This window comes from Monodelphis domestica, chromosome 3, assembly GCF_027887165.1.
Source record: "Monodelphis domestica isolate mMonDom1 chromosome 3, mMonDom1.pri, whole genome shotgun sequence".
NCBI lineage: Eukaryota > Metazoa > Chordata > Mammalia > Didelphimorphia > Didelphidae > Monodelphis > Monodelphis domestica.
Window position 1 is genome coordinate 103,514,316 of NC_077229.1, and position 25,652 is coordinate 103,539,967.

Here is a 25,652-nt window from a genome sequence, read left to right on the forward strand (position 1 = left end):
CATATAGCTCCTTCTAATTTCTCAAATAAATTGACCACTCTAGGGTTTCTCTGGGGTCTTTTGTTTACATTTGAGAGTTCTTATTCAACTCGTCTTTTTTTTTTTTAAATCAGAAATGCTTGAAGAGGGATGGGAATGAGCATTTCTATAGATCATATAATATACTGAACAAAATGCATTTTAGGACTAGCATTCTATCCATTGAACTTCTTAGCTGCCTCAGAGGATTGCTTGAATGTCCTCAATTTCTTTAAAGACAATGTTTTCCTTGTAGAATTATACTCAGTTTTTCCTTTTGGAACATCATATCTGTGACAAGGAAATCACTTTAAAAGACTGATATATATTAATTTAAGGTCGGCAAGGAATTCAGCTATGTAATTCCTAAATGAAAACTCAAGTCAGCAGTCAACCTTTTATGGAGTTTTTAATTACAAACAGGAAGAAGAAAGGTATGAGAGAGAGAGAGAGAGAGAGAGAGAGAGAGAGAGAGAGAGAGAGAGAGAGAGAGAGAGAGAGAGAGAGAGAGGGGAGAGAAGGGAATAGGGCTTAAATATCCCCTCTGTTTAGGCTGGGCCAAAAGGCCCAAGCCCTTAGATAGCTGAGGCAAAGAAAAGAGATCAGTTCCTATCACTCACGTGACCAAAATGGAGAAACAGTCTCAGGGGCCTCCACCTCCAGCTTCCTTCAGAGCAAGCTTCTCAGAGCACAACCTCTCAGAGCAAAACCTCTCGAACTCCTTCAGAGCCACCTCGCTCAGAGCAAAACCTCCTCCCCTCTCTCCTCAGACCCCACTATCTTTAAGGAAACCATCTAAGTTCCCTCCCCTCAGTTCTCACATCTACCAATCACTGTCGATGTCTCCCCTGTGCCAATGGTGGTTCTAGTTTAACCCAGGACCGCCCAGAGGTCTGTGGCTTTGCACATGTCTGTTGAAGGTCATATTCTCAAATAATTAAATCTTGATCCTTTGCTGCAGCCCTTCCTAAATCCTGTTACTCTAAGTAGGGTGGAAATTGTATTTTCCAAGACCTGGTTCTGTCATTCCAAGTATCTCTATTGTATCAATTCTAAAATCAATCATGACTCAAAGAACTTCCTGTTCTATGCTTAAGCATAGGTCAAAGCCCTTTCCATTGTTTAGCAAAAGGTTTCTGGCCTAAAGTAGTCTTAGGTAGGGAGGAGAAGGACCCTCCCTACCTAATGTTGGAAATGGGGAAATTTCCAACATTCATAAGTCTAAGAAATTTTAAGGTTTACATATCCCAACATCTCATTTTAGTTAGAAGCTGCCAGATCTTTTATGAACCTGGTTGTAGTTCATTGGTACTTAAACTGCTCTTTCTGGATGCTTGCTGTATTTTTTTCTTTGATGTAGTAATTCTAGATTTTGACTATGACATTCCTGGGTCTATTCTTTTTGGTATACCTATTAGGTAGTAGAATTGGTGGATTCTTTCTCTATTTTATAATCTGGTTCTAATAGATCTGGGAAGTTTTCATTTATGGTTTCTTGAAATATAGCAGCCTGACCTTTTAAAATCAGACATCCAGTGATCCTTAAATCTCTCTTCTTGACTTGTTCTTGTGATCTGTTATATGTGTGTGTGTGTGTACATGTATATATGTATGTTCCAATTACATGTAAAAATAATTTAAAAAAAATTTAAAGTCTACCTTCTGTCTTAGAACCAATACAGTATATTGGTTCTAAGGCAGAAGAGTGGTAAGGGCTAGGCAATGGAGTTAAGTGACTTGCCCAGGGTCACATAGCTAGGTCTGAGGTCAGATTTAAATCTAGGACCTCCCAACTCTAGGCTTGGCTCTCAATGCACTGAGCCCCCAGCTTCCCCCTAAAAATAATTTTTAACATTTGCTTATTAAAAATTTTGAGTTCCAATTCTCTTCCTTCATTTCTAACCTTTACCTACTCATTGAGAAGGCAAGCAATTTGATATAGGTTATATATGTTGAGTCATGCAAAACATTTCCATATTAGTTATGTTATAAAAGAAAACAGACCAAAAAAATCCACGTGAAAAAAATTAAAAAGTAGTATACAGTATGCTGTAATCTGCATTCAGACTCCATCAGTTCTTTCTCTTGAGGTGGTAGATAACTTTTTTTTTATCTTGAGTCCTTTAGGAGGGGGGCAGAGCCAAGATGTTGGCTTAGTAGTAGTGAAAGCTGAAACCACTCTGACAATATTTCCAAAATAATATAAAAAGTACCTCAAAATGACAGGAGTCAAAAACCAACATCAAGAAGGTGGAGTGAGAAATTAATATTAATTAGGCAACCACTTTATACAGGTACTGTGTCAAGTAATAAGGACACAAAGATCATAAGTAAATAGCCCCTGCTCTCAAATTTTACATTATACTGAGTAGTTTTATAAAACATGACAATAAGTAGGCAGATATAAATGATTTGAGGAAAGAGAAAGAACTAGGAACTTGAGGCATGAGGGAAGATTTCATGAATGCAGTATTATCCTAGGAAGATAAGAATTCTAAAACTTGTTCATCAAGTTTTCCCATCTGGACACAGTATTGCCTTAAAAAAAATCTTGTTTTGGGTAAACAATTAAAACCATTATCTATTTTGGATAAATCCTACCTTTAATTTAGAAAACTAACTTCTTAAGAGAAGTTATATGCAATTGAGTTTTGAAATTAATCAAAATAAAAAAAATGTTGAAAAACAAAATAAAAGAAGGTGGAGTGAGGGGGCTCTTGTAATAGAGGGTTAAGTCTGGTGGTAAAGAGAGAGAGGGAGAAAGAGTGGAGACTTCTCCTCAAATTTGGGTTCAGGGGGAGACAGCTGCTGTTTAATTTGGGCTAGGGAAAGGAGAGGGGGAGTGAGTAGTTTCCCCCTTCAACCTCCCCTCAGCTATGGCTGCTCAACCCCAAACTCCCTTTTGACTTCCCTCTACTACTAATGTATAGAGAGGTTCCCTTCTCTGAGAGAGTTACCCTCCCCCCCTCAAGTTGGAACTGTTTCCCACTCTAGCATCAGTTGGGGAAAAACATCAAACTTTATTCTAACTGAATTGCTGCGGGAAGGATTTTTGTGAGGAAAGAGGGAAAAAGGCATCACTATTTTAGCTACCCTTCTCTCCCTCCTCAAATTGGGGAACCCAGGCCTTGGCAGCCTTGAGTCCCTGAGAGATTCAGGCTTGGATGGTGCTGGTCTTGGTCCATAGGCACAGTTCAGACCCAGGGCACCCTGAGCTATCAGGTGATCTTGTCAGCTGCTTGCCTCTCTTCTCCAATTGCCACTTCCATTGGTAATCCGTGGGGGGAAGGGTATCCAAATCACTAGGAGAAAGATGTAGATTTTCCTCAGGAGCAAAGTCTTGACCAGACCTTTCCTTAGGCGGTCTCAGGATTGAGAACTAACTGCCTTTCTGACAGAAACTCTTGCTCTCCCCAAATTCCAGAACATCTCCTGGGGCCCCTCCCCCACTATCGCTCAGACCCTGTCAATTTCCCAGACTGTAACTCCAGTTATAGGGTTTGAAACCTCTATCACACTCTCCTACTGAACACAACTTGAAAGATAGGCAGAGAGTTGCTTTTCATGTAAAACTGCACAAAGAGGAGTGCTGGCTGACTACCCCCCACCCCACTACCTACTATGCCAGATTCCACAACTGGGCATGGGCCAACTTTGGGGGATCCTGGGACTTGGGCTACACCAACAAAAGAGCACCTCAGACCCACCCTTTGAAGTCCCAGGCACTGGTACCAGCCTGTAGAGAGACCTGGAAGTCCATAGTGCTGGGCCCTTTCAAGCCTGAGCTGTTGTGGTAAGACCCAACCCCAATGCAAAATAGCCCCAGTGCTGATCTCTGCAAGCCAACAGCAGAGGAGACAGAATCAACCAGCAGCTTTCAGAATTACCAGTCCACAGGCAAAAAAAGGTTGGGAAAACGAGCAAACAGCAAAAGAAACACTTAACTCTCGAAAATTTTTATGGGGGAAAAAGAGCAAAGCATGGAACCAACAGGGGATAGTGAGATCTAAGCAACTATATGCAAAACTTCAAAGAAAAATGGGAATTGGTCTCAAGGTCTGGAAGAACTCAAAAAAGAATTTAAAAATCATAAATCCTTCAGAACTGTGTTGGACCTTTGTATTGCTGGGAAAAGCTGTCATTCTTAGTTGATCATCATACAACATTGCTGTTACTGTATACCATTTTCTCCTGGTTCTACTCCCTTCAATTTGCTTTAGTTAATATAAGTCTTTCTAGGTTTTTCTGAAAGCATCCTACTCATTTTTTAAAGCACAATAGTATTCCATCATAATCATATATCATAACTTGTTCAGCCATTCCTCAGTTGATTGCATCCCCTCCATCTCCAGTTCTTTGCCCTGATCATCCTGGGGCTTCTTTGGGAAGGGCAAGTAGATCTATTCTTGCTCACCCAAGACACAGAGATTTTCAGACTCCATGTGTCCTGTCTCTGGTAGTCTTGAAAGGCACAGACTCTTTTTTGGTGCAGAGACTTAAAAGGAGATAAATCACATCAGTTCTTTCTCTAGATGTGAATAGCATTCTTTCTCATAAGTCTCTCAGAATTGTCGTGGATCATTGCATTGCTTTTAGTAGCAAAGTCAATTACATTTGATTGTCCCACAGTGTTTCAGTTGCTGTGTATAACGTTTCCCTGGTTCAACTTATTTCACTCCACATCTTCATGTAGGGCTTTCTAGTTCTTTAAGAAATCATCTGGTTCATCATTCCTTATAATACAATAGTATTTAATCACCATTATATACCACAATTTATTCAGCCATTCCCCAGTTGATGGACATCACCTTGGTTTCCACTTTCTTGCTACCACAAAAAGCACAGTTATGAAAAATATTTGGACAAACAGGCCTGTGGGGAGCCAAAAGACCCCCCACTGGCTGACAAGGTCACAGTTTGGGAGCCGGGAACTGCAAGGCAGCCCCCAGAGAACAAAGCCCCCAGTGTCCCCCTCTGTGACTTCTCTCTCTCCAACTTTCCTAACTAATGGATTTTTTTATGATTATTATTCTCTCCCTAATACAGGAGAAATAATATGAGAGCAAATACTTATAGGATCAACACATATATGTATATATATATATAAAAATATATATATATACACACACACATATATATATGTGTGTGTGTGTGTATGTGTGTGTATCCCACTTTAATCCCCCTAGGTTATTACCCCTAAAAGATTGCATTTACAGAATTAAAACCTAAAGATCACTACCCATTACCCCCCTCCTTCCCCTCTTCACAGAGCCACATTCACTCCTATTACAAGCCAGGTAGGCCAAGAACATCAGTCACTTTCAAGACACTCAATTCTGTTTATGGACAGAAACCAGGCAAAATAGAACTTGTAAATTGAGGAAAACCCCAAATCTGGTCTGTCTCAAATTACCTTCTAGCCTTGTACCTAGCTACAAAATGTTTTGTTACTCATCTCCTAAGTAATTGTGATTGATTGTGAAAACTGACCAAAAGCAACAATGAAACTTCTAGGTCAGGGAGAACTAACCTCTAGATCACCCTGTCTATGTCATTCATCTATAGCAACAATGTTTCGTTGACTATCTCCTTAGGCTACGTGTCTGTTGTTAATTTCCATGGAAAAACATATGTAGAAAATTGATTGTGTGCCAAAGAAGTATGTAATCACCAGCCTATATAATAAACTAACCTCCGTGCTATGGCAGAACACTGTGTGATGCCTAAGCACGTGGGCCTGAGCACACAGTGTCTCTCATCTCCATTACTCAGCTGGATTGTCACATCTAGACAACTGGATCGTCACATCTAGATGGAACAAGCCCTCACCCTTGGGGAGACTGCTGGACAGCTCCCAAAGCAGGTTCATCCCCATTTTTTTTTTCCTCTGGGATACAAACCTAATAGTGGTATTGCTGGATCAAAGGGCTAATTCACAACTCCACCAGCAATGCATGTGTCCCAATTTTGTCACATCCTCTCCAACATTTTCTTTACTGTCATATTGGCCAATCTATTTGGTGTAAGGTGGTACCTAAGAGTTGTTTTGATTTGCATTTCTTTAATCAATAGGGATTTAGAACATTTTTAATATTATTATTGATAGTTTTGATTTCTTCATCTGAAAATTGCCTGCTCATATCCCTTGACCATTTGTGAATTGGAGAATGATTTGATTTCTTATGCAAATTTGACTTAGTTCTTTATATATTTGAGAAATTAGGTATTTATCAGAGAAATTTGTTATAATTTTTTCCCAGTTTGTTGCTTTCCTTATAATCTTGGTTACATTGGTTTTGTTTGTACAAAACCTTTTTAATTTAATATAATCAAAATTATTCATTTTACATCTTGTAATGTTCTCTATCTCTTGTTTGGTCTTAAATTCTTCACTTCTCCATAGATCTGACAGTTAAACTATTCTTTGTTCACCTAATTTACTTATAATATCACTTTATGTTTAAGTCATTTACTCATTTTGAACTTATCTTGGTATTGGGTGTGAGATACTGATCTAAATCTAGTTTTTGCCTTACTGTTCTCCAATTTTTCCAGTAGTTTTTGTCAAATAGTGAGTTCTTATCCCCAAAGCTGAGATATTTGGGTCAAATACTAGATTGCTGAGGTCATTTACCCCTAGTCTATTTCATTGATCCACTCTTCTATGTCTTAGCCAGGACTAGATCGTTTTGAAGATCACTGCTTTATAATGCAATGTAAGATCTGGTACTGCTAGGCCACCATCTCTCACATTTTTTTCATTAGTTCCCTTGATATTCTTGATCTTTAGTCCTTACAGATGAACTTTGTTATTATTTTTTCTAGTTCTGTAAAATAGTTTTTGGTAGTTTGATAGGTATGGCACTAAATAAGTAAATTAATTTAGGTAAGATTATAATTTTTTATTATATTAGCTTGTTCTACCCATGAGCTATTAATGTTTTTCCAATTGTTTAGATATAGTGTCATTTGTGTGAAAATTGTTTTGTAGTTGTGTTCATATAGTTCCTGTGTTTGTCTTGGGAGATAGATTCCTAAATATTTTATATTGTCTAGAGTGATTTTAAATAGTTTCTCTTTCTAATTCTTGCTGCTTATTTTTGTTGGAAATATATAGAAATGCTGATGATTTATGTAGGTTTATTTTGTATCCTGCAACTTTGCCAAAATTGTTAATTATTTCCACTAGCTTTTTAGTTGTTTTTCTAGGATTCTCTAACTATATCATCATATCATTTGCAAAGAGTGAGAAGATGCCAAAATCCCCAGTTGCCTCAGTTTATAAAACTTTTTCTCTGCCCACTGACTCTCACATGTCATGTCTCAGGAGCCAACTGTGGCTTTCTATTTTGCCTGAGCCCCCTAGGGAGGCAGTCCAGGGGACATCTGGCCTGCCCCCTGTCTCTTGATCTCTTTTCTCCTTTCTCTATTGCCTTTTTTTCCCAGCTGACTATAGGGAGCACCAAAGGTTCCATTCTATTCTTATGATCAAATCCTCAAAATTTCAGTCATACAGATTTCCCAATTGATAGACATTCCTTCAATTTCCAATTCTTTGTTACCACAAAAAGAGAAGCTATAAATATTTTTGTACAAGTAGGTCCTTTCCCCTCCTTGCTTTTAAGGAGTTTATATCTAATGATGGATTATGACTTCTTGGATAGGGGATTCCTTTCAAAATTTTGCTTGGCCTAGAGATGGTCTTCTAGCTCTAAAATTCTGTAATTTTGTGGAAAAAATCTTGAGAACTTCTGAATGAGGAAGTTGTGTGAGCCAACAATATGAAGTGACTACTATTGTACTAGATAGCATTAACAGAATGTCCAATGAAGCTGGAGCATTGGTTCTAATTTGGGGCATCACATTTTGCAAAGAGCATTGACAAGCTGAAGTATTCAGAGGAGAAAAACCACTATGGTGACAAGACTTGAAACTCAGTGGGTCTGGTTGTGTTTAGCTTGGAGAAGAGAAGATTTAGGGATAACATGCTTATTGCCTGCAGATATCTGAAGGATTATTGTATAGAAGGATGAAACTTGTTCTTCTTGGCCTCAGGAAGCAGAACTAGGAGTAATAAATGGAAGTTACTAAGGAGACCTATGTCAATTCAATATAAAGAGGAAAATCCTTAAATTTGGAGCTGTCCAAGAAATGGAAGGGTTTATCTTGTGATAAGCAGTGAGTGCCCTATGATTGGAGATGTTTAAAGAGAGCTTAACGATGACCACTAGTTGAAGATGTTATAAAAGAAATATATGTTTCAGGTAAGAGTGTAATTATTTACCCTTTAAAGTCCTTTATAGATCTTATATTCTATAACAGTGTTATACTACATAGGACTATCTTTTGTGGACAATTGTCCTAGGTTTCTGTCACTCATGGGTCTGCCCTAGAGAGGAGTAGTCTATTTGTTTCTTTTTTATTGTCTTCCTTATTGGGTTATTGTCCAGGGACAAGTATCTAGTTTGCCTACCTTCCTTCTTTGTGATTTGTAGCCTTTAGGGTCAGAACATCTCCAGAGTTTACCAAAAGATTCAGAACTGGCTCCAGCCCTTGGTCTCACCAGGCTGGCCTTGTCTTCTTTTTGAAATGCTTACCCCTGTCCTGCCCCCCAGGAATCAGTGAGCAGCTGTTCCCACTGGGGCAGATGGAATGATGGGGTAGGCAGGAAGGCAGGCCTGATGTAAATGTTTAATGGGTAGATAGTCCACAGGTAACCTGAGCCCCAGGTTTCTGGCTTACAGATCTGCCAACCAAAAGCAACTAAGAGGAATGTTTGGGACTAAACCTTTGTCTTTTTAATGACTTTTCTCTAACCTAAGGTCAGTAGAAGAGTGCATAGCCTGCTGAGGCAGTATAAAGACTATGGGAGAGATAATAAGTTAAGGGAATCATCATTTGGGCAGGGCAGATGTGAGTAAGCTCCACTTGTAGGAGCCACTAGACCTCTAGCAGGTCACTATAAAGATTCATATGCTATTAGACCAAAACCTGGTCTACCAGACAGAGAAACTGAGCCAGGCCCTGGCCTAGCAACTGCAAGTTTTCATCAAGAGCATCCCACCTTCGGATGGGAGCAGCAGCAGCAGGGAGAATCCTACCGGGCTTCTTTGGAAAACAGTGATAGCTAATGATTCTCAGGAATTAGCCTGCTTCAACATGAAAGAAAACCAGTATCACCCCTTCTAGGAATAAGAATAATACTAATAATAATAATAATAATAATAATAATAATAATAATAATAGCATTTTATATAACACTTTAAGGTTTGTTTGTAAAGCACTTTATACATATTATCTCATTTGATTTTCATTACAACCCTGTGAAGTGAATACTATTATTATCCTCATTTTACAGTTGAGGAAATGGAAATAAACAGAGGTTGAGTGACTTGCCCAAAGATCATATCACTAGTAAGTGACTAAATCAAGATTTGAATTCATGTCTTCCTGATTCCAAATCTAACAATCTAACCATTATGCTTCCTAGTTCTTTTTTCTTCCCAAAGCCAACTTGAACTAGCCACTCAATGATTGCACTTTGAGGCCTATAATGAGGATGAAATGGTGGAGCTTGTTATGCCACTATTAAGGGCTGAGGGCCAATTAGAGAACACTGTTCTCTCAAATCAAAACCTTTCTGGAGACCAGGCAGGTTTGAGTGGAGCCCTCCAATGTTGATCTTGGGGAGAATTGTACCAGTAGAGACTCCAATGCTATAGGAATAGGTTAATTGACAGCTCACTACCCACCACCTATAGGCATCAGGACTTTGGAGTTTCCTCACTCTTTCGATTGGGGGTGAGTGTAGGTTGGTTGAAAGGTAACTGAGTGGTAGAGTAGTTGGAAGAAAGTCAAATTTAGGATCCATGAAGTTGACTAGGATTACTCATATCTAAAAACAGGCTGGGTACTGTTATCTCCAGAGTAGTTTGTATAAGAGGGAAGAGTGCCCTTTCTTCCTGGCTCCTCAGAAGGGAGAACTTGGCATTAGAGGGACAGATAGGAGAACTGTCCCTCTCTCCTGCAGTGGTGCCAACCTTCTGGCCATCAATACAGATGGGAACATGCCTTATGACTTGTGTGAGGATGAGTTGACTTTGGACTCCATTGAGACGGCTATGGCTGAGCAAGGTAAGTAGAAATGTTTCTCTAGGGTATCAAGGCTGGTATTAAGCAAGTCCCCTCACTTTAGGAATCATTGATGGCCTGGCATGAACATAGAAATAATGAGGGATGGTAGAGAGCTATTTGGGATTGATAAGTTCTGGTGCAACCTCAAGCTTAGTACTCCCTAGGCATCACTCAAGAGAGTATCGAGGAGGCACGAGGAGTTCCAGAGCTGCACATGGTAGAAGATATTCGGACCCTGCTCCAGACTGGGGCTGACATCAATGCTCCCCGAGATCATGGTGCCACACTGGTAAGGGCCAAGGCAAGAGCCATTGATCAGTTCTCTTGTGGGAGGCTATTAACTCTGCTGAGTTGGTAAGGATCAAGTTGATGAAGAGGGAGGAAGCCACATTATGCATGTCTCTAGCTTACTAGAGTACTACTGGGAAGTGGACTTAGGGTATTTTGATCAGTTTGGGTCCCTGAGTACTCTGAGGGGAGGAAACCTTTTGTATCTCCCAGCTGCATGTATCCAGGCTCCCTTTACTCTTTAAGGCAGTGATGTTGGTGAGGGAGGGGAAAGAAATGGATATAAAGGAAAGAGGAAGTTTGTCCATCCCTGGGCTGATGGAACTTCCTTAGCCCAGGTTCCTACTCCTAGTTGCACATTGCCTCAGCCAATGGCTACCTGGAGGCAGCTGAGCTGTTGTTGGAGCACAAAGCCAACTTGAGCGCCAAGGACCAGGATGGTTGGGAGCCACTCCATGCAGCAGCCTGCTGGGGCCAGGTGAGTAAGGAGGGGAGAGCAGACTAGGAGGCTGTTGAGCCTTCATTCTAGGTGGAAAGGAGCAGAGCTGGTCCTACTGGGATCCAGGGCAGCACACTGATGTGATTTTTAGCTCCCTCTTCCCATTCATATACATACCTCTGTACATAGTTGCAGAATATTCCATTGCTCTCAGCCTCCCCCTCCTCCCACCCTCTTGTCATTACCCGGTATGGGTCTCAAACTTCAGCTCTACCAGGACAGTGTCAGGGGCAGCTTGGCTTGTACTCACAGGTGCATCTAGTGGAACTGCTGGTGGCCCATGGAGCTGATCTGAATGGGAAGTCACTACTGGATGAGACCCCCCTGGGTGAGTGAGTGACCTCCCCCAGGTGTCAATTAGGGCATGAAGGGCACTGTCAAGGAAAAGATACAAGACTCATAGATCAAGGACCTTCCTTTTGCTTTTCCCCTAGATGTGTGTGGGGATGAAGAAATGCGGGCCAAGCTGCTAGAGCTCAAGCACAAACATGAAGCTATCATGCGCTCCCATGACCGCCACCGGGGCTCAGGCTCCCTGCTACAACGACGAACCTCTAGTGCAGGCAGCCGAGGGTGAGTGAGGCCTTCTTAATCCAAAGCTACAGTAAGCCTGCCATCTCAGGGCCTACCACTGTGGGGAGCCCATTCCCTAGGGCTAATCAGTCATTCTCTCTCCCAAGCTTCCACTGCCTACTTTGCCCCTTCTCACAACCTCCTATTGTCCAGCTCTTCCCATATCTTAGTCTGCCTCCTGTCCGTCTAGATCTGCTATTGCTTAACCCTGCTATCCCCTCTGATGCCCAGCCTCATCTTTGCTATTCTCCCAGTCTCCTTTTATTTTGCTGCGCCCCCTCATCTTCTCATCTCTAATCTCCCAGCACCTAACCTTCTTTCTCTCCTGATAGTTCTCCTAGTTTATTGATTTCTTTTCCCCCTTCTTTCCACACTCTAGAAGGCACCATTCCCTTTATATAAAAAACTCTGTCCTTTGACTTTTTAGGATCTAACTAGTCTAGAATTTCTTGGAATGGTTGGCTGGCCTATGCTCCTGAACTGACAGAATTATTCCAGGGGTATCATTGAACCTTATCCCTTCCTTTCCATTCATCTCATCCTTCTAGAGGCAGTGAAGTGGCACAATGGATAGGCCTAGAGTCAGGAAGACCTGAGTTCAAATCCACCCTCACACATATATTATGTGATTCTGGACAAGTCACTTAACTTCTGTTAGCCTCAGTTTCCTCAACTGTAAAATGCATACCATAATAGCACTTATCTCTTAGGGTTGATGAGTGTATCAAATGAGATATTTGTAAAGAACTTAGCATGGTGCATGGCACATAGTAGGTGCTTAATAAATCATTGTTTCTTCCCTTTCCTCCCTTCTCCAACCTACCAGCTCCTGCTTCTTTTCCCTGTCACACCCCCTTCTATCTCCTATTCAATTTTCAATCCTTGCTTTCAATCTTTGGAGAGGTTTAAGCTGCTTTTCCCTCTAGGTTGAAATCCTTCCTTCAATGCCTATAGTCTTTGCCCCCTCAAGAGAATGGTTTCCCATCCCCTGCTTTTCCTAGTACCTCATGTACTGATAGAAGAGATCTATGCTGACGTCAGAGGTGTTCCAGGGATCATGTACTCTTGATCTCATTCTTGCCCCCTGAGGCACCTCCCCCAGCCCAGCTGGAGCCTCTAGGGCAGAGTCCGGAGGGAGGAGGACCTAGGTTGGTGTTCCTTGGGTGAGGGGCAGGTGGAGTTTCTCCTGTCCTAAGCCCTGGTCCAGTGCCTGACCCTGTCCTGGTTCAGGAGGCTGAGAAAGCTGACTGGGGTGGGGGTGGGGGGATATCAGGGACTTTCAGAGACCATAGGGATCCAGGGAGCTCAGAGGGGTCCTTAATGTCCTCCATTTCAGGAAAGTTGTACGGAGAGTGAGTTTGACAGAGCGCACCCACTTGTACCGTAAAGAACACGCACGTGAGGCCATTGTGTGGCAACAGGAGCCATCCACTGCCACTGAACCCCCAGAAGAGGATGAAGATAAGCAGACAGATGCTGAGCTCCAGCCACAGGCTGTGGTGAGAAGGCCAGGCCCTAAGGCCCCATCTCTTTTGCTTTATCTTTTTATCAGTCCCATTCTCTGACCTCCCTGCCTCATCTTCCTCATTCATCTCCGTTTGCCATCACCCATTCTTCGTTTACATTATCCAGGTCCTTTTTCATGTCCTCTGCCCATCTCCAGCTCTAAATCCCATTCCTTGTTTTACCCTAATAATCCTACCTGGATTCTTTTCTTACCTACAGGAAATAGACTCTGTGGCACTGAGACATCGAAATGGCAATGTAGGGGCAGCTCCAGTGGCCCCTAGCAGGCATCTGTATTCCAAGAGACTGGACCGAAGTGTCTCCTACCAACTGACCACACAGGAGCCACCTGGACCTGGACCCCTCACTCGGGACAAGGCACACCATACGCTGGCTGACCTCAAGCGCCAGAGGGCTGCTGCCAAGCTGCAGCGTCCTGTAGCTGAGGACCTTGGTTGGTCAGGGGGTGAGGGACTTCCTTGTGCTGAATCCCAGGACCCTGGACTCCCTCAAACACCAGTATATTACACCTTAGCAAGTGGGGACCCTCCCCTGCTGAAGCTGACTGCCCCTGCTGAGGAGGCCCCAGCTGAGAAGAGGCCCTGCTGTGGGATCATGTGAAGTAGACAGGAGTCATAGGGTCTTAGAGGCTAGCTGGCCTGCTTCCCTTCTCCCTCCTCTATTTCCCAGGGAGAGGGAGTGGAGCTACTCCCCCACATTTCTCCAGTGGGGGTGTGAGGCACAGGTGTGATAGCACCTCCAGCCTAGGCACCATTGGAAAAGGCCTGGATTACTTCAGTTCAGCCCAGCCCAGCCCATTCTTTACTCCCACCTAGCAGTGGCAGGACTTCTGGCAATGAGAGAGACTGACCAAGGAGTGAGTCTGGGGACCCCAACTGCAGTCAGCCTTATGTCTCCTGAACCTGAAGGTCTTATAGTTAGTCCATTACGTCTCTCCCACTTTGGAGTACGGATAGACTGAGGCCCAGCTCATTTCCTCACTCCTGCCCTGGGGGAGCCAGGGGAATCCTCTCCCCTCAGGTTCACCCTTGCCTTACCCTTGCCAACCTACTTCCTGGTAGCTTTGGAGCAGAGCATCCAGAGTGGGGGGAGTGGCACCGGGGCCTTGGTAAGGAGAAGCCCTCACTCAGGCTCCTGTCTCAGGTTCAGACCCCTTTGGGGATAGATGCCCATGATTTGGGGCAAGGGAATGGAGGAGTCCATATTTTTATTCTGTGAAACTTGATAAAGGAATTTTCTGCCAATGGCGTTGCTGTCTTTTTGTGTGTCCATGACAGATAATGGTCTCTACTTGTCACACCCCTCTTCTCTGTGGGTCTCCCAGAAGGCCTTCGTGGGTCCAGTGGGCTATATTAGTGGAGGACTTACTTGTTCACCACCATCACCAGAGATAGCATCCCTGAAGAAATTAGTGAAGGCTGGGTTGGTGTATTATCAGAGTGTGGTAGAAAGAGCACTAGATTATCACATGGGACACCTGCATTCACATTCTATCACTTCATCAAGCTATGTGACTTTAAGCAAGTACAATTTTTGCCTCTCCACATTGAGGGTAGTAGAACAGATGTCTCTAAAGTATCTCCTACCTCCAACCTATGATTCTTTATCTATGTGTAAGTCTGTTTTATGAGTTTATGTGTGTTTATAGGCATAGGAGGAGGAGAAGGGGGTATGTCACTCCAGCTCCTGTTGGAGAATAAGGCCCTCCTGGGCTAAATACCTGGCTACGGTTCTTGTTGTTTTCCTTCCTATGACCTCCTGCTGGGACTCTTAAACCTTTTCCCCTTGGAGGAGTGTGGGTGGTAAGAACATGGTGGACAGAGCTAGAGCCAAGAGGAATTCGGCTAGATTGAAAGGAATTGACCTACAGGGAGAAGGGATTTCTTGACCTGGAGGCTGGGCAAACCAAGAGAAATGTTACCTGACCAGGACTTTAGGGGGAAGAAGGAAACAATCCAGTGCCCTGGCCTTCTTCCACAGGGGGTGGATCTCACCTCGACAGACCCTGGCCTCTTGCCTAGGACAAGGGCTTCATGGTGGGGTGCGGGGGAGTGAGGAGCAGGCTGCCAGCTTCCTCTTGAGCTGTCATTGGAGAAAAGATTGGCATAGTCTGGGCCCTTCCCTCTCTCCTCCCCCTTTGACAGGCTGGCTAGGGCCCAATTTATATCAGGGAGAAGGCACCTTGGCCCCAGCTATACCAAGGCAAGGCCACAGCCTGATAAAGGAAAACACCCAGGACTGGTTTTCACCTCAGCCTCCTGAGTGTCAGAGCCTTTCCCAGTTCCCGTCTCTGTCTCATCTTCATCCTTCTTAATCAATTTCAGGCCAGGACCCTTTGGGCCCAGGAAGTCTTCAGGTAGATCAATTCATCTCTTGGCCTGTTGCTGACCCTAGACCCATTTGCATTGGGCCTGGCCTGGACCATATTCCCTACCACCTTACTTTTTTGTCTCCATGTTCCTGTGACCTCTGCCTACTTACCTTTCCTCTTTTCCCAATTTCCCCAGTTTCATTAAGCAGTGGGGAATTGGGGGCAGGGGGACAGGGGGCAGGGGCAGGTACATACAAAGGGCATGACACAGGGAGCCTGTGATTGGGTTTGGGTGCTGGGGAGGGAGGGCCCTATGGGCGGGCTGGGGTTAAATTTAGTGTGGGATGGTGCAGCTGCTGCTGAAAAGGTCATTAGGGGGAGGGGAGCTATCTGGCCCCGCCCGGGGTCCAAGCCCATATTAGCCTTGTGCCCTGGGAGAGGGAAGGGCTGAGTAGAAAGAAGCCTGCTGCCCACCAAGAGGTGAGATCTCTGGGAGAAGAGGTCCACTTTCCATTCGGCATGCAGGCAAGGGCAGGCAAGGGCAGAGTTAGACAGCAATGGTGCCCTGGGCCATTTCTGCTGCTTGGCATAGAGTGGGATTTGGGGGGATGGGCCAAGGTGACTCTAGGCAAGGCAAAAAGTGGTGGTGGGCCTTGGGACTGAAAACATGCCAACCCCAGCTGGGGCTCAGCTATAAGCCTTGGCTGGATGCACGGCAAAACTTGGCTGGAGCTGCCTCTGGCTGGGCTGGGCTACTTACAGGTGGCCCCTGAAGGAAGGGAGAGGGAGAGGTGGGGCTAGATCAGGATAAAGGACTCCTAACTCCTCCTCCTGCCCACTCGTGGAGCCCTCTGACCGTCTCCCTTACAGCCAGGGGCAGGGAACACGCTAAGGACCTAGCAAACCTGGACTCTACCCACGAGGTGAGTGGGGCTGTGGGGAGAGGGCTGGATAGTGTGGTCCACACCCTAGACAGGTGTGTTAGAGTTGGAAGTTCACAAGAGTTCCTCAGGCCTGTAGACAAAATGAACCCACATTCTGATCTGTGGCTCCAGGTTTAGTCACCTCTGGGGTCCCCTCCTGGAGCTAGACCATGGTTGCATTGACATCCATTCCTCAACTCCTTCCCTCCCCCAGATTAATGTCTCTGGAAACTGGTTTTATGCTGCATTTAGCAGCAGCAGCAGCAGCACCCTATTTTCCCAAACTTTTGATGCCCAAGAAGCCTAGAGTAGCTCTAGTTTGGCAGATAAGAGGGAGGAGGGGCCCCAAGAGCCTATCAATAGCTCCTATCCAATTTCCCCCACCAATTAAGGGCCTAGAAGATTGGGGAATGAAGGCTATCACCAGGGGGCAGCACACCTAGATGGATCTGAGCCCTTCTGGGGACAACTACTTTGTCTTGCCTGCCTCATCTCTAGCCCCATCCCTATCTTCCCTAATTCAGGATTTTGTCCAAGGCTTGGGATCAGACTATGCAACAACTCAGTAAATCCCTCCTCATTTCTATCCCTAACCACCCTTCTGCACATCCTTGCCCTTGGATTTGTTCTTGTTTCTCCCCTCTTCTCTTTCTCTGATTTGTGTTCCGAGGCCATGGCGCTAATCCCTTTTCTGCTTATGTTGGTCTCCTTTTCCTTTCCCCGTTTCCCTGTCCTAGTGTATCCTCTGCCCTTATATGTACCCCCATCTGCATTTCTGTCCCTGTACCCACCATCCTAGTCTTTCTACATGTCCCTGGACCCAAAGCTGTAATTTGCTGAAAACTAAGTTCATTTAGAGCAGGAAGTGAAAAAGACTGACCCAGTCGAGGACACAGCTGTTTCAGGAGAGGCCAGCCGCTTCTCCAGTACATCAGTGGTGGGGTTGTGGAAGGAATTCCCTTTCCTCCCCCCATACACCCTCCCATGTTGGCATCTAAGGGGCAAATTCCCATCCATTCATGTTCTGTGGGGCTCCATTCTTGCCTTGTGTTTTTCATCCTAGCTAGCTCTGGGGACTTGCTCCTGCTTAATTTCACCCCCAGGGAATGGGAACTTGAGGCAAGTGAGATGCCAAGACAGTAGGTGTCTACTTCCAGCTCTGCTGGGTCCTTGGTCTCCCACCCCTGCTATACAGATCACCCTTCTTCCATCTCTCTGTCCTTGGTATCCAAGGAGTCTCTTTCCCCCATGGACCAGAGCACCAACCATTTAGGGAAGCAAGACATTCCCCTTCAGAGGGACATTTCCCAAGGACAGGGCAAACACATCTCCATTCTCACCTTGGGTAAGAGTTCTGAACTGCCACTACCTCCAAAGCTCTCCTCCCCTTTCAGGGCTCCCTGACCAGGCAGGCTGCATGGGAGTGAGAGGAAGGAGGGAGCAGAGCCTGTGAGGTTGGAAGACTGTCCCCCCTCCAATATCTAGCAGTTCCAGGTGTTCATGTCAGCTGAGTGGATATAGAATGATGGTATCAGAATTCCACCTCTAACCAGAATTCCCCACGGCCCTGCCTAGTTGTCAGGGAAACACATCCCTGGTGAAAGGACAAAATGAGGGTGCTGAAGCTCACTAGAACCCTGATAGGGTAACAACCCAAATTCTGGGGGCAGTGGCAGGACTGGCACCATGCCCCAACTTGCTGACACCCTCAGCCTAGTCCTCAAACTTGAAGCCTGTGCACTCTTCTTTTCCTTCCTCATCTCATCCTGTCTCCCATCTCTTCTTGGTCCCTCATCTCCCTCATCTATCTCTCTATCTGGTCTCTATCCGGTGGACGCTTGAGCATATCTCCCTCTCTCCCTCCTCTCTCTCTCTCTCTCTCTCTCTCTCTCTCTCTCTCTCTCTCTCTCTCTCTCTCTCTCTCTCTCTCTCTCTCTCTCTCTCTCTCTCTCTCCTCTCTCTCTCTCTCTCTCTTTCTTCCCCCTCCCCCTCCTCCCCCCCCCCCCCCCCCCCCCCGTCTCTGTCTTTGTCTCTGTCTCTCTCTACCTCTCTCCTCTCCTTAGTTATGTGACTGTCTCCCTGCTCCCGGCAGTGACAGGCATCTTCCTCCCAAGCCCCGCCTCTACCTTCCCTCCCTCCCCTGCCCCTTCCCAGGGCAGAGCTATGCCAGGGCTGCTGGGGCGGGGCAGGGGGCCAGGGGCCCCAGCTCATTTCTCACTCTATCCTCTGTGGGACAATCCTGGATCTCAAGGCTCAGTGGGAGAGGGAACTGCCCCACCCCCGCACAGGTTTCCCACCCTCTCACTTTTCTCTCCTCAACTCCTGTGCTTCTGGAACCATTTCCTCCTCCCTACCTTTCTCTTCCCTTCCCGGATCTCTGCCCTTTGCCTTCCCACCCCCTTTCTCTTCTTTTCCTTCACTTTCCTCCCCCTCCCGCCCCCTAACCCTTCTTTCTGACATCCTGCTCTTTGCTCCTTCCTTCACTTCACCTCACCTCACCTCTCTGGCTACCTTCCTCCTGCCTGCCCTGTCTGTGCTCCCTCTGCGGCCCCAAGCCCGATGTTTCCTCCTTCCCCTCTTCTATAAATTCCTTCTGGTCTTCCCTGCTTCCCCAATACTCTTAGGTGATGCCCTTCTCTTTGGCGCTCCCCTAGTCCTCTTCCTTTACCTGCCCCCCTCCCTTGGACCCTCCCAGGGCCTCCTACCTCACTCTGTCATGTGTGGGGCTGTATGGAAAGCCGGTACATGGTGGGGAGCACTGAGTAGACTTCCTGGGTTCCTCCCATGCAGGACCAAGATGAACATCAAACAGCTAAAGAAGCAGGAGATTCGGGAAAAGGTGCTCACCATAGACACCATGAACCCACGAGTGAAAAACATCGAGTATGCTGTTCGAGGGCCCATCTTGCTGCGGGCCATGGAGCTGGAGAGAGAGTTGAAGCAGGTACTGTCATGGGTTCCTCCTGCCCCTTTGCCCCAGGGCCCCTGGGTGCCTTCCCAAACACTCAGTCCAAACCTGTAACCTTTCCTTGGGATAAGCGCTAAATCTCCCAAAGACCTGCCTTCCACCTACATCTTTCCTAATTCAACTCTCAGCCCTGGCCATACTCACTTCTTTTTTTTTTTTAAACCTTTACCTTACACATCTTAGAATCAATCCTGTATACTGGTTCTAAGGTAGAAGGGCTAGGTCATGGGGGGTTAAGTGACTTGCCCAGGGTCACTAGTATCTGAGGCCAAATTTGAACCCAGGACCTCCAATCTCTAGTCCTGACTCTCAAATCTACTGAGCTACTTGGCTGCCCCCATACCCACTTCTTGAGGTTCTCTCTCCCTAGGAACACAGTCTCCCCCTATCCCCCATCCCAAGGAAGTCACTCTCCCTGCCTCACAACCACATACTCTTTATGCCAACCTTTTCGCACGCCCTGAGTCAGGGGCACCTTGTTCCCATGCTTGAGACTTTCCTTTCTGCAATTGAAATTGCCCAAGGAACACAAGGACCCCGAGTAATAGGGTTGGGGAATATACCCAATACAGGGTTAAAGCGGGCTCAGCTCACTGAGCCAGACTTTGGTCCAAGTATCTTGTCCCCTAATGCCCAGGGCTCCTTCCCCAGGCAGCTGCAGACTCTGGGCAGGAAGAGAAAGTGGACCCAAACTGCCTTGTCATCCTCCCCAATTCTGGAGCTTGAGCAGGGGCTGAGCACTTCTCTCAGATCCTGCCCATCGCCCTCTCTAGTCTCCTTATCCCCGCCCCCCCCCCCCCAGTACAGCTTTGGGGCTGCAGGGAGAGGCTGCATGAGTAAGGAATTCTCCCTCTGCTCTCCTACCCCTTGCCAGGGGCCCTATAGCTTGTCTAGGCAGAATGGGGCAGGCAATGGGAGAGGCAGGGCCCCTTCCCCGCCTCAGGGTGATTTGGTTCTGGATGCCCAGACACCTGGGAGGGAAGGAGGGAAGAAGGAAGAAGAAGCTACAGGAAAGAAGGAAAAGATTTTCAGGGTCCCCCTCCCACTCTGGTGTGTCTGTGTCCCTTCTCTGTCTGTCTCTCCAGGGGGTGAAGAAACCCTTCACAGAGATTATCCGGGCCAATATTGGAGATGCCCATGCTATGGGCCAGAAACCAATCACCTTCTTGCGCCAGGTGAGAGGCTTTGGCCCCCCACTCTCCCTTCCACTTTAGCACTTGTCCCTACCCCCCAGGCCCTCATTTAGTGCCCCTCTCTTCTCCCTCACAACTCCCAGGTCCTGGCGCTCTGCCTCTACCCAGATCTCCTGAGCAGCTCATCCTTCCCAGAAGATGCCAAGAAACGGGCGGAGAGGATTTTGCAGGCTTGTGAGGGTCACAGTGTAGGTGAGTCCTTTCCCAGCCCACGCCCACATGGCTCTCCTCCCTCCTCCAGTACCTTGTCACTGGGTTTATAGCAGAGGAACCCGGTTTTGAATCGTAGCTGGTTCCTACCTTGTGTGTGACCTTGGACAAGTCACTTCACTTCTCAGGGCCTCTGGTTCCTCATCTGTCAAATGAAGGGGTTGGACTGGATGACTTGGGAGGCCCCTTGCAGCTGTGAGTCTGCCTATGACTCTCTGGTTCTAAAGGGGTCCCCTAGTCCCACCCTCAAGGACCCTCTGATTTGGAGGGAAGTATGGCTCAGCCCGTGGTCCACATGCCCTTCTTTCTGACCGTTGACCATTTTGTAATCTCCACTTCCCTGCTTAGGGGCGTATAGTGCCAGCCCTGGCATCCACGTGATCCGAGAGGATGTGGCGAGATACATCGAGCAGCGTGATGGAGGCATCCCCTCTAGCCCCGAGAACATTTTCCTGTCCACAGGGGCCAGTCAAGCCATTGTGGTACACCTCCCTCTTTCTCGTCCCTTCCCTTCCCCCCAATCCGATTGCCTTAGACCCCTCCCCACCCCACCCCTCGCTCAGCCTGTCCCCTAGCAGCCATCGGCACAGAGGCCCCCATTGTGCCCAAGCCTGGCACAGCCCATGCCCAGTTGGCACGGAAAGGGGAGGGGGAGGGAGACGTACAGATTCCTGATCAGTGCCAGGGGGCCGGGGCCCCAGCCATCCCGTGCGTGTCAGGAGGAGGAGGTAAAGGGCACCGAGTCCCGGCCCGACTCAGCTTTTGCCTCTCTTCTTTAGACAGTGCTGAAGCTGCTGGTGGCCTCCAGGACAGGGGTCATGATTCCCATCCCTCAGTACCCGTTGTATTCCGCCACCCTGGCTGATCTCAATGCTGTACAGATCAACTACTACTTGGATGAGGAGCATCAGTGGGCGCTGGACATGGCCGAGTTGAAACGGGCACTAGAACAGGCCAGAAACTCCTGTGAGCCCCGAGTCCTGTGTGTCATCAATCCAGGCAATCCCACAGGTGGGTTTCCCTTCCCCCTCCCCTGCCAGCCCAGTCCCATCCTCCATCCCAGCTTCCCTGGTGCATCGCCCTCCCCCAGGCTTGGGTTGGGATGCTGCTTATGCATCTCACTCCTCATCCCCGGCCTGGTCCCCTGGGCCTTCTCTGACTTCCTCCTTTCCCTTTTTGTACTCCCTAACCTAAAACCCAGGGCAGGTCCTGAGCCGTGAGAACATTGAAAGTGTCATCCGCTTTGCCTTCGAGGAGCATCTCTTCCTGCTGGCTGATGAGGTGTCTAGGCAGGGCCTCTGCTAGGGGAGGTAAGGGCTGGCGGGGGGAGGCCTCAGGAGGACTTTTGACTGTGAATGTGACCTCCCCTCTGCCTGGACCTTCAGGTTTACCAGGACAACGTGTATGCGGAGGGATCCAAGTTTCATTCATTCAAGAAGGTGCTGATGGAGATGGGATCACCCTATTCCGAGCAGCTAGAGCTCGCTTCCTTCCACTCCTGCTCTAAAGGCTACATGGGCGAGTAAGACACCGGGACTTCTTCCCCTCCTTGGCCAGGGCTCTGAGCCCGGGAGCCCTGGCTGTCCCCTTCACTCCTCTTCCCGATTGATAAGAAGCCATCATCCCCAGAAGTTTCCTAAGCCCCAAACACCCCTTGGCACAGCTCAGCCACATCCACAGTCCTAAGTCCCCTGAGGACCCTTCCCTAATTCCTTCTGATCCTCTGACACTCTCCTTCCCAGGTGTGGGTTCCGGGGGGGCTACACAGAAGTGGTGAACATGGACCCCGCAGTACAGCAGCAGATGTTAAAGTTGATGTCAGTCATGCTGTGCCCACCAGTACCAGGGCAAGCTCTCATGAACATGGTAGTGAATCCCCCTCAACCTGGTGAGCCTTCTTATCAGCAGTTCCAAAAGGTGAGTGGGACCAGAGCCAAGGAAGATGGTGAGATGGGAGGAACAGTTCCAGGGGTGAGTGGAGCCAGGTTTCACAAAGATGGCCCTAGATTTAGAGCTGGAAACAGCCTCACCCATCATCTGACCCAACCCTTCATTTTAGAGATGAGAAAACTAAAGCCTAGCAAAGGGGACAGTCTTGCCCAAAGTCACATACCTGGAGAATGATATCATGAAGAATCCATCCAAGTTGCTCTTGACTTAGATTCAATCCAGCAAAGTCCAGAGTCTCAGGCATGAGCCTTGTCCTCATGGAGCTCACAGACCAATGGGGGCATAAGAGACAAACACAGGTAACTAATTACACAATTGCATGAGAGAAGGGCAAAGAGAGGGGAAAGGCTGAAACCAATCAGGGGCATCTAGTTAGAGGTGGTGCTCTAGGAGTTAGACTTTAAAGGATGAATAGATATAAAACTCATGGCATGACTGTCAAGAACCCAGGGATATCCCTAACTAGCAATGAAGCACGTGAGGAGATTTACTGGAAGTACTTTGGAAATGTTGAGGAGCAAAGTCAGCTGAGAGACGGCGAAGTCAGAAAGAGGAGGCAGCTTAGTTAAGGGGAAACACTACATGTCAGACATGTTGGATTTGTGGGGCCAGTGATAAGTGGCTTTTCAGCCTTTGGGAATGTGATCGTATGACATCCTCAGAAACTTGGGAATTGTCTACATAAATGTAAGGTCAGTCAATTGGCACCTGTGCTCTACAGGTACAAGGGATTAAATCATCCCTATTGGGAGTTTACATTAGACTGGGGGGGTGGGATATAAGGCTGAATGGGATTGTCAAGGGAGAAAGGGTAAATAGAAAATGAAAAGGGCCAGGGCAGACCCCCATTCAGGGGCTGGAGGAGCCAGTAGAGACAGAGAAGGAATAGTGGGAAGGGATGGTTAGAAGAACCAGGGGGCAATGTGCTCTCTCTGCCCCAGGAAGAGGAGGAAGATAAGTAGTTTTTTGGCCAGGATCCAAACCTGCAGAGGGTGAGGATTGAGAATTTGCTATTGGACTGCCCCTCTGAAGTTGTGGAGTGGGAGGTGTCCAGCCTACCGGCCAAGTCCTGACTCTTCTTCCCACCCTAGGAGAAGAAGACTGTGCTGGCAGATCTGATGGAGAAAGCCCTGCTCACAGAAAAGATTTTCAACCAGCAACCTGGCATCCGATGTAACCCAGTGCAAGGGGCTATGTACTCTTTCCCCCAAATCCAGCTACCCCCCAAAGCACTGGAGCGTGCAAAGGTGAGTGGGAATCCACCTTTGGGATGGGGAGTGGGACTGGGCTATGAGAGACTCGAGTAGGCTGGATCCCTTAAGAGTGTGTGTGTGTGTGTGTGTGTGTGTGTGTGTGTGTGTGTGTGTCCTCCTGTATCTTTTGCTGTCCAGGAGCTGGGTCAGGCTGCTGACATGTTCTTCTGCATGCAACTCCTGGAGGAGACTGGTATCTGCGTGGTGCCTGGCAGTGGCTTTGGCCAGAAGGAGGGTACCTACCATTTCAGGTAAAGGATAGGAAGTTTCACTGAGAGCTTCAGGTCAGTGGCTTTAAAGGCCCCTTCCAGAGCCCTGAAGGAACATGCTAACCACTGACCTTTTATCTCCTTCCCTTCTATCCCCAGGATGACTCTTCTTCCCCCTATGGAGAAGCTGAAGACACTTCTAAACAAACTGAGCCAATTTTATGTCAAGTTTACTCAGCAATATTCCTAAGGGGCAATGGCTGAAGGAAGAAGCTGTGAGGAGGACTTCCTCTGCTCTTCTGTCATCTGGTTCTTCTCTGGAAATAGGTCTTCACCTCCAACCTGTCTGTGGTTCCCTCCTTTTCCTGTATTCCCTATCCCCTCCTTGGGGGCTGTTGGGAGAGGGTGGTGGAGAGGGGTCTGATCCCCAGCATCTCTGAGGATCCCAAGTGAGAGCCATAGGGATCCCTGGGAGGTACCAGGGCTGAGAGCCTGGGGCTCTGGACCCCTCTTATAGGGCATCCTAATAAAGACATTTATGATGTTTTTGTGCCCCTTCTTCTTATAGAAAACAATAAAGGGAGATGTGAATTTATGACTCCTGAGGATCATATCTGGGCTCAGGGCATGTGGATAATGAGGCAAAACCATACAGAACAAATCCAAGAGACTGACCTCTCCCTTACATCCATCTTCCCTCAGCCTGAGAGTCACCTCCCTCCAGCTTCTTAAAGGCTGGCTTGCTGTTAGGCTTCCATTGTTCCTTCCCCAATGTTCCTATCTTAGTACCCTCCTCATGGGCTTCTATCAGGCTGATTGGTGCAGCTTTAGAGCCCCTTTAACCCTAGACTCCAATGTATAGCCAGAGCCTCCGCTGGACTGGCACAAAGCCTGCCTCTCACCATCCTTCAGGATGAGGAACAAGCCAGTTTAGAAATTCAATTCAGCAAACATTTATAAATAGTTGACTATGGGAGGAGCCTTTGGATTAACCCTCGGGTGGCAAAAAATACACGAGATCACAGAGCACAGGCTAGTAGAAAAATGAAATGTTTGCTAAGAGACAAAGACAGTCTCAAGGGCTAGCCAGGCTCCTGAGAAAAGAGAATGTGGGGCAAAAATGACTTCCTGATGAGATGGGAGGGGGGGCGGTACTGGAAGGAAGGATTGTGGCTTTGGCCAACATGGGCTTCAACTTGGTTGGCCATGGGGCCTCTGGCTTCTCTGCACCTCAGCTTGTTCACCTATAAAATGAGGGAACAGTATTAGATCATCTAAGGCTCCTTCAGGTAATACACCCTGTAATCCTGAGTCAGCCTTTGCCCTTCAGCTTCAGGATTTTCACCTTTCATTTGGATCCTTCTTTTGTCACCAAACCCTACCCAGAGACCTCTGAGCTTCCTCACCACCACTCCCACACTGCTTGGTGCCCGGATTTCTGTTTAGATCAGCAATACTGAATTCCCTCTACTGCAGGCTTACTATTCTAGATCCTCTTTTCCACTTAGTTGCCTTTCTCGCCCTGAGCACAAGGTGTATTTTCTAGAGTTTGCTTGCAATGCAAAAGAAGAAGAGCTGGAATCAAACATACTTCAC

General features: G+C 47.0%; 2 protein-coding genes and 1 long non-coding RNA gene across 6 annotated transcripts in view; 2 read left to right on the top strand and 1 right to left on the bottom strand.

Annotated features, from left to right (window-relative positions):
- Positions 1-14,283, top strand: part of PPP1R16A (protein phosphatase 1 regulatory subunit 16A) — a 102,500-nt gene extending 88,217 nt beyond the window's left edge. For all 3 annotated transcript variants that reach the window (XM_016432047.2, XM_056822895.1, XM_001372207.4), the window contains 7 exons: positions 10,049-10,152; positions 10,317-10,441; positions 10,793-10,918; positions 11,192-11,267; positions 11,374-11,512; positions 12,849-13,011; positions 13,238-14,283. In XM_016432047.2, coding sequence (XP_016287533.1) covers positions 10,049-10,152; positions 10,317-10,441; positions 10,793-10,918; positions 11,192-11,267; positions 11,374-11,512; positions 12,849-13,011; positions 13,238-13,639 — 1,135 coding nt within the window. In that variant the 3' untranslated portion in view covers positions 13,640-14,283. The remainder of the gene's footprint in view (positions 1-10,048; positions 10,153-10,316; positions 10,442-10,792; positions 10,919-11,191; positions 11,268-11,373; positions 11,513-12,848; positions 13,012-13,237) is intronic.
- On the bottom strand, positions 463-19,064 carry LOC130458309 (uncharacterized). The gene is made up of 2 exons (XR_008917460.1): positions 18,979-19,064; positions 463-3,320 (listed from the first exon to the last, which is right to left on the bottom strand). It is a non-coding gene; the product is annotated as an uncharacterized LOC130458309 (long non-coding RNA).
- Positions 17,810-24,651, top strand: GPT (glutamic--pyruvic transaminase). Of its 2 annotated transcripts, none has more exons than XM_007488800.3 (12): positions 17,810-17,918; positions 19,064-19,217; positions 20,327-20,416; positions 20,518-20,626; positions 20,993-21,126; positions 21,424-21,655; positions 21,846-21,925; positions 22,030-22,166; positions 22,387-22,561; positions 23,686-23,841; positions 23,986-24,098; positions 24,216-24,651. In XM_007488800.3, the coding sequence occupies exons 1-12, from the start codon at positions 17,884-17,886 to the stop codon at positions 24,304-24,306; spliced, it is 1,506 nt and encodes a 501-aa protein (XP_007488862.1). In that variant the 5' UTR covers positions 17,810-17,883; the 3' UTR covers positions 24,307-24,651. The 2 variants fall into 2 exon arrangements, with proteins under 2 accessions (XP_007488862.1, XP_056678874.1); XM_056822896.1 differs by lacking the exon at positions 17,810-17,918 and adding an exon at positions 18,421-18,561.
- Positions 24,652-25,652: the final 1,001 nt, after the last annotated feature.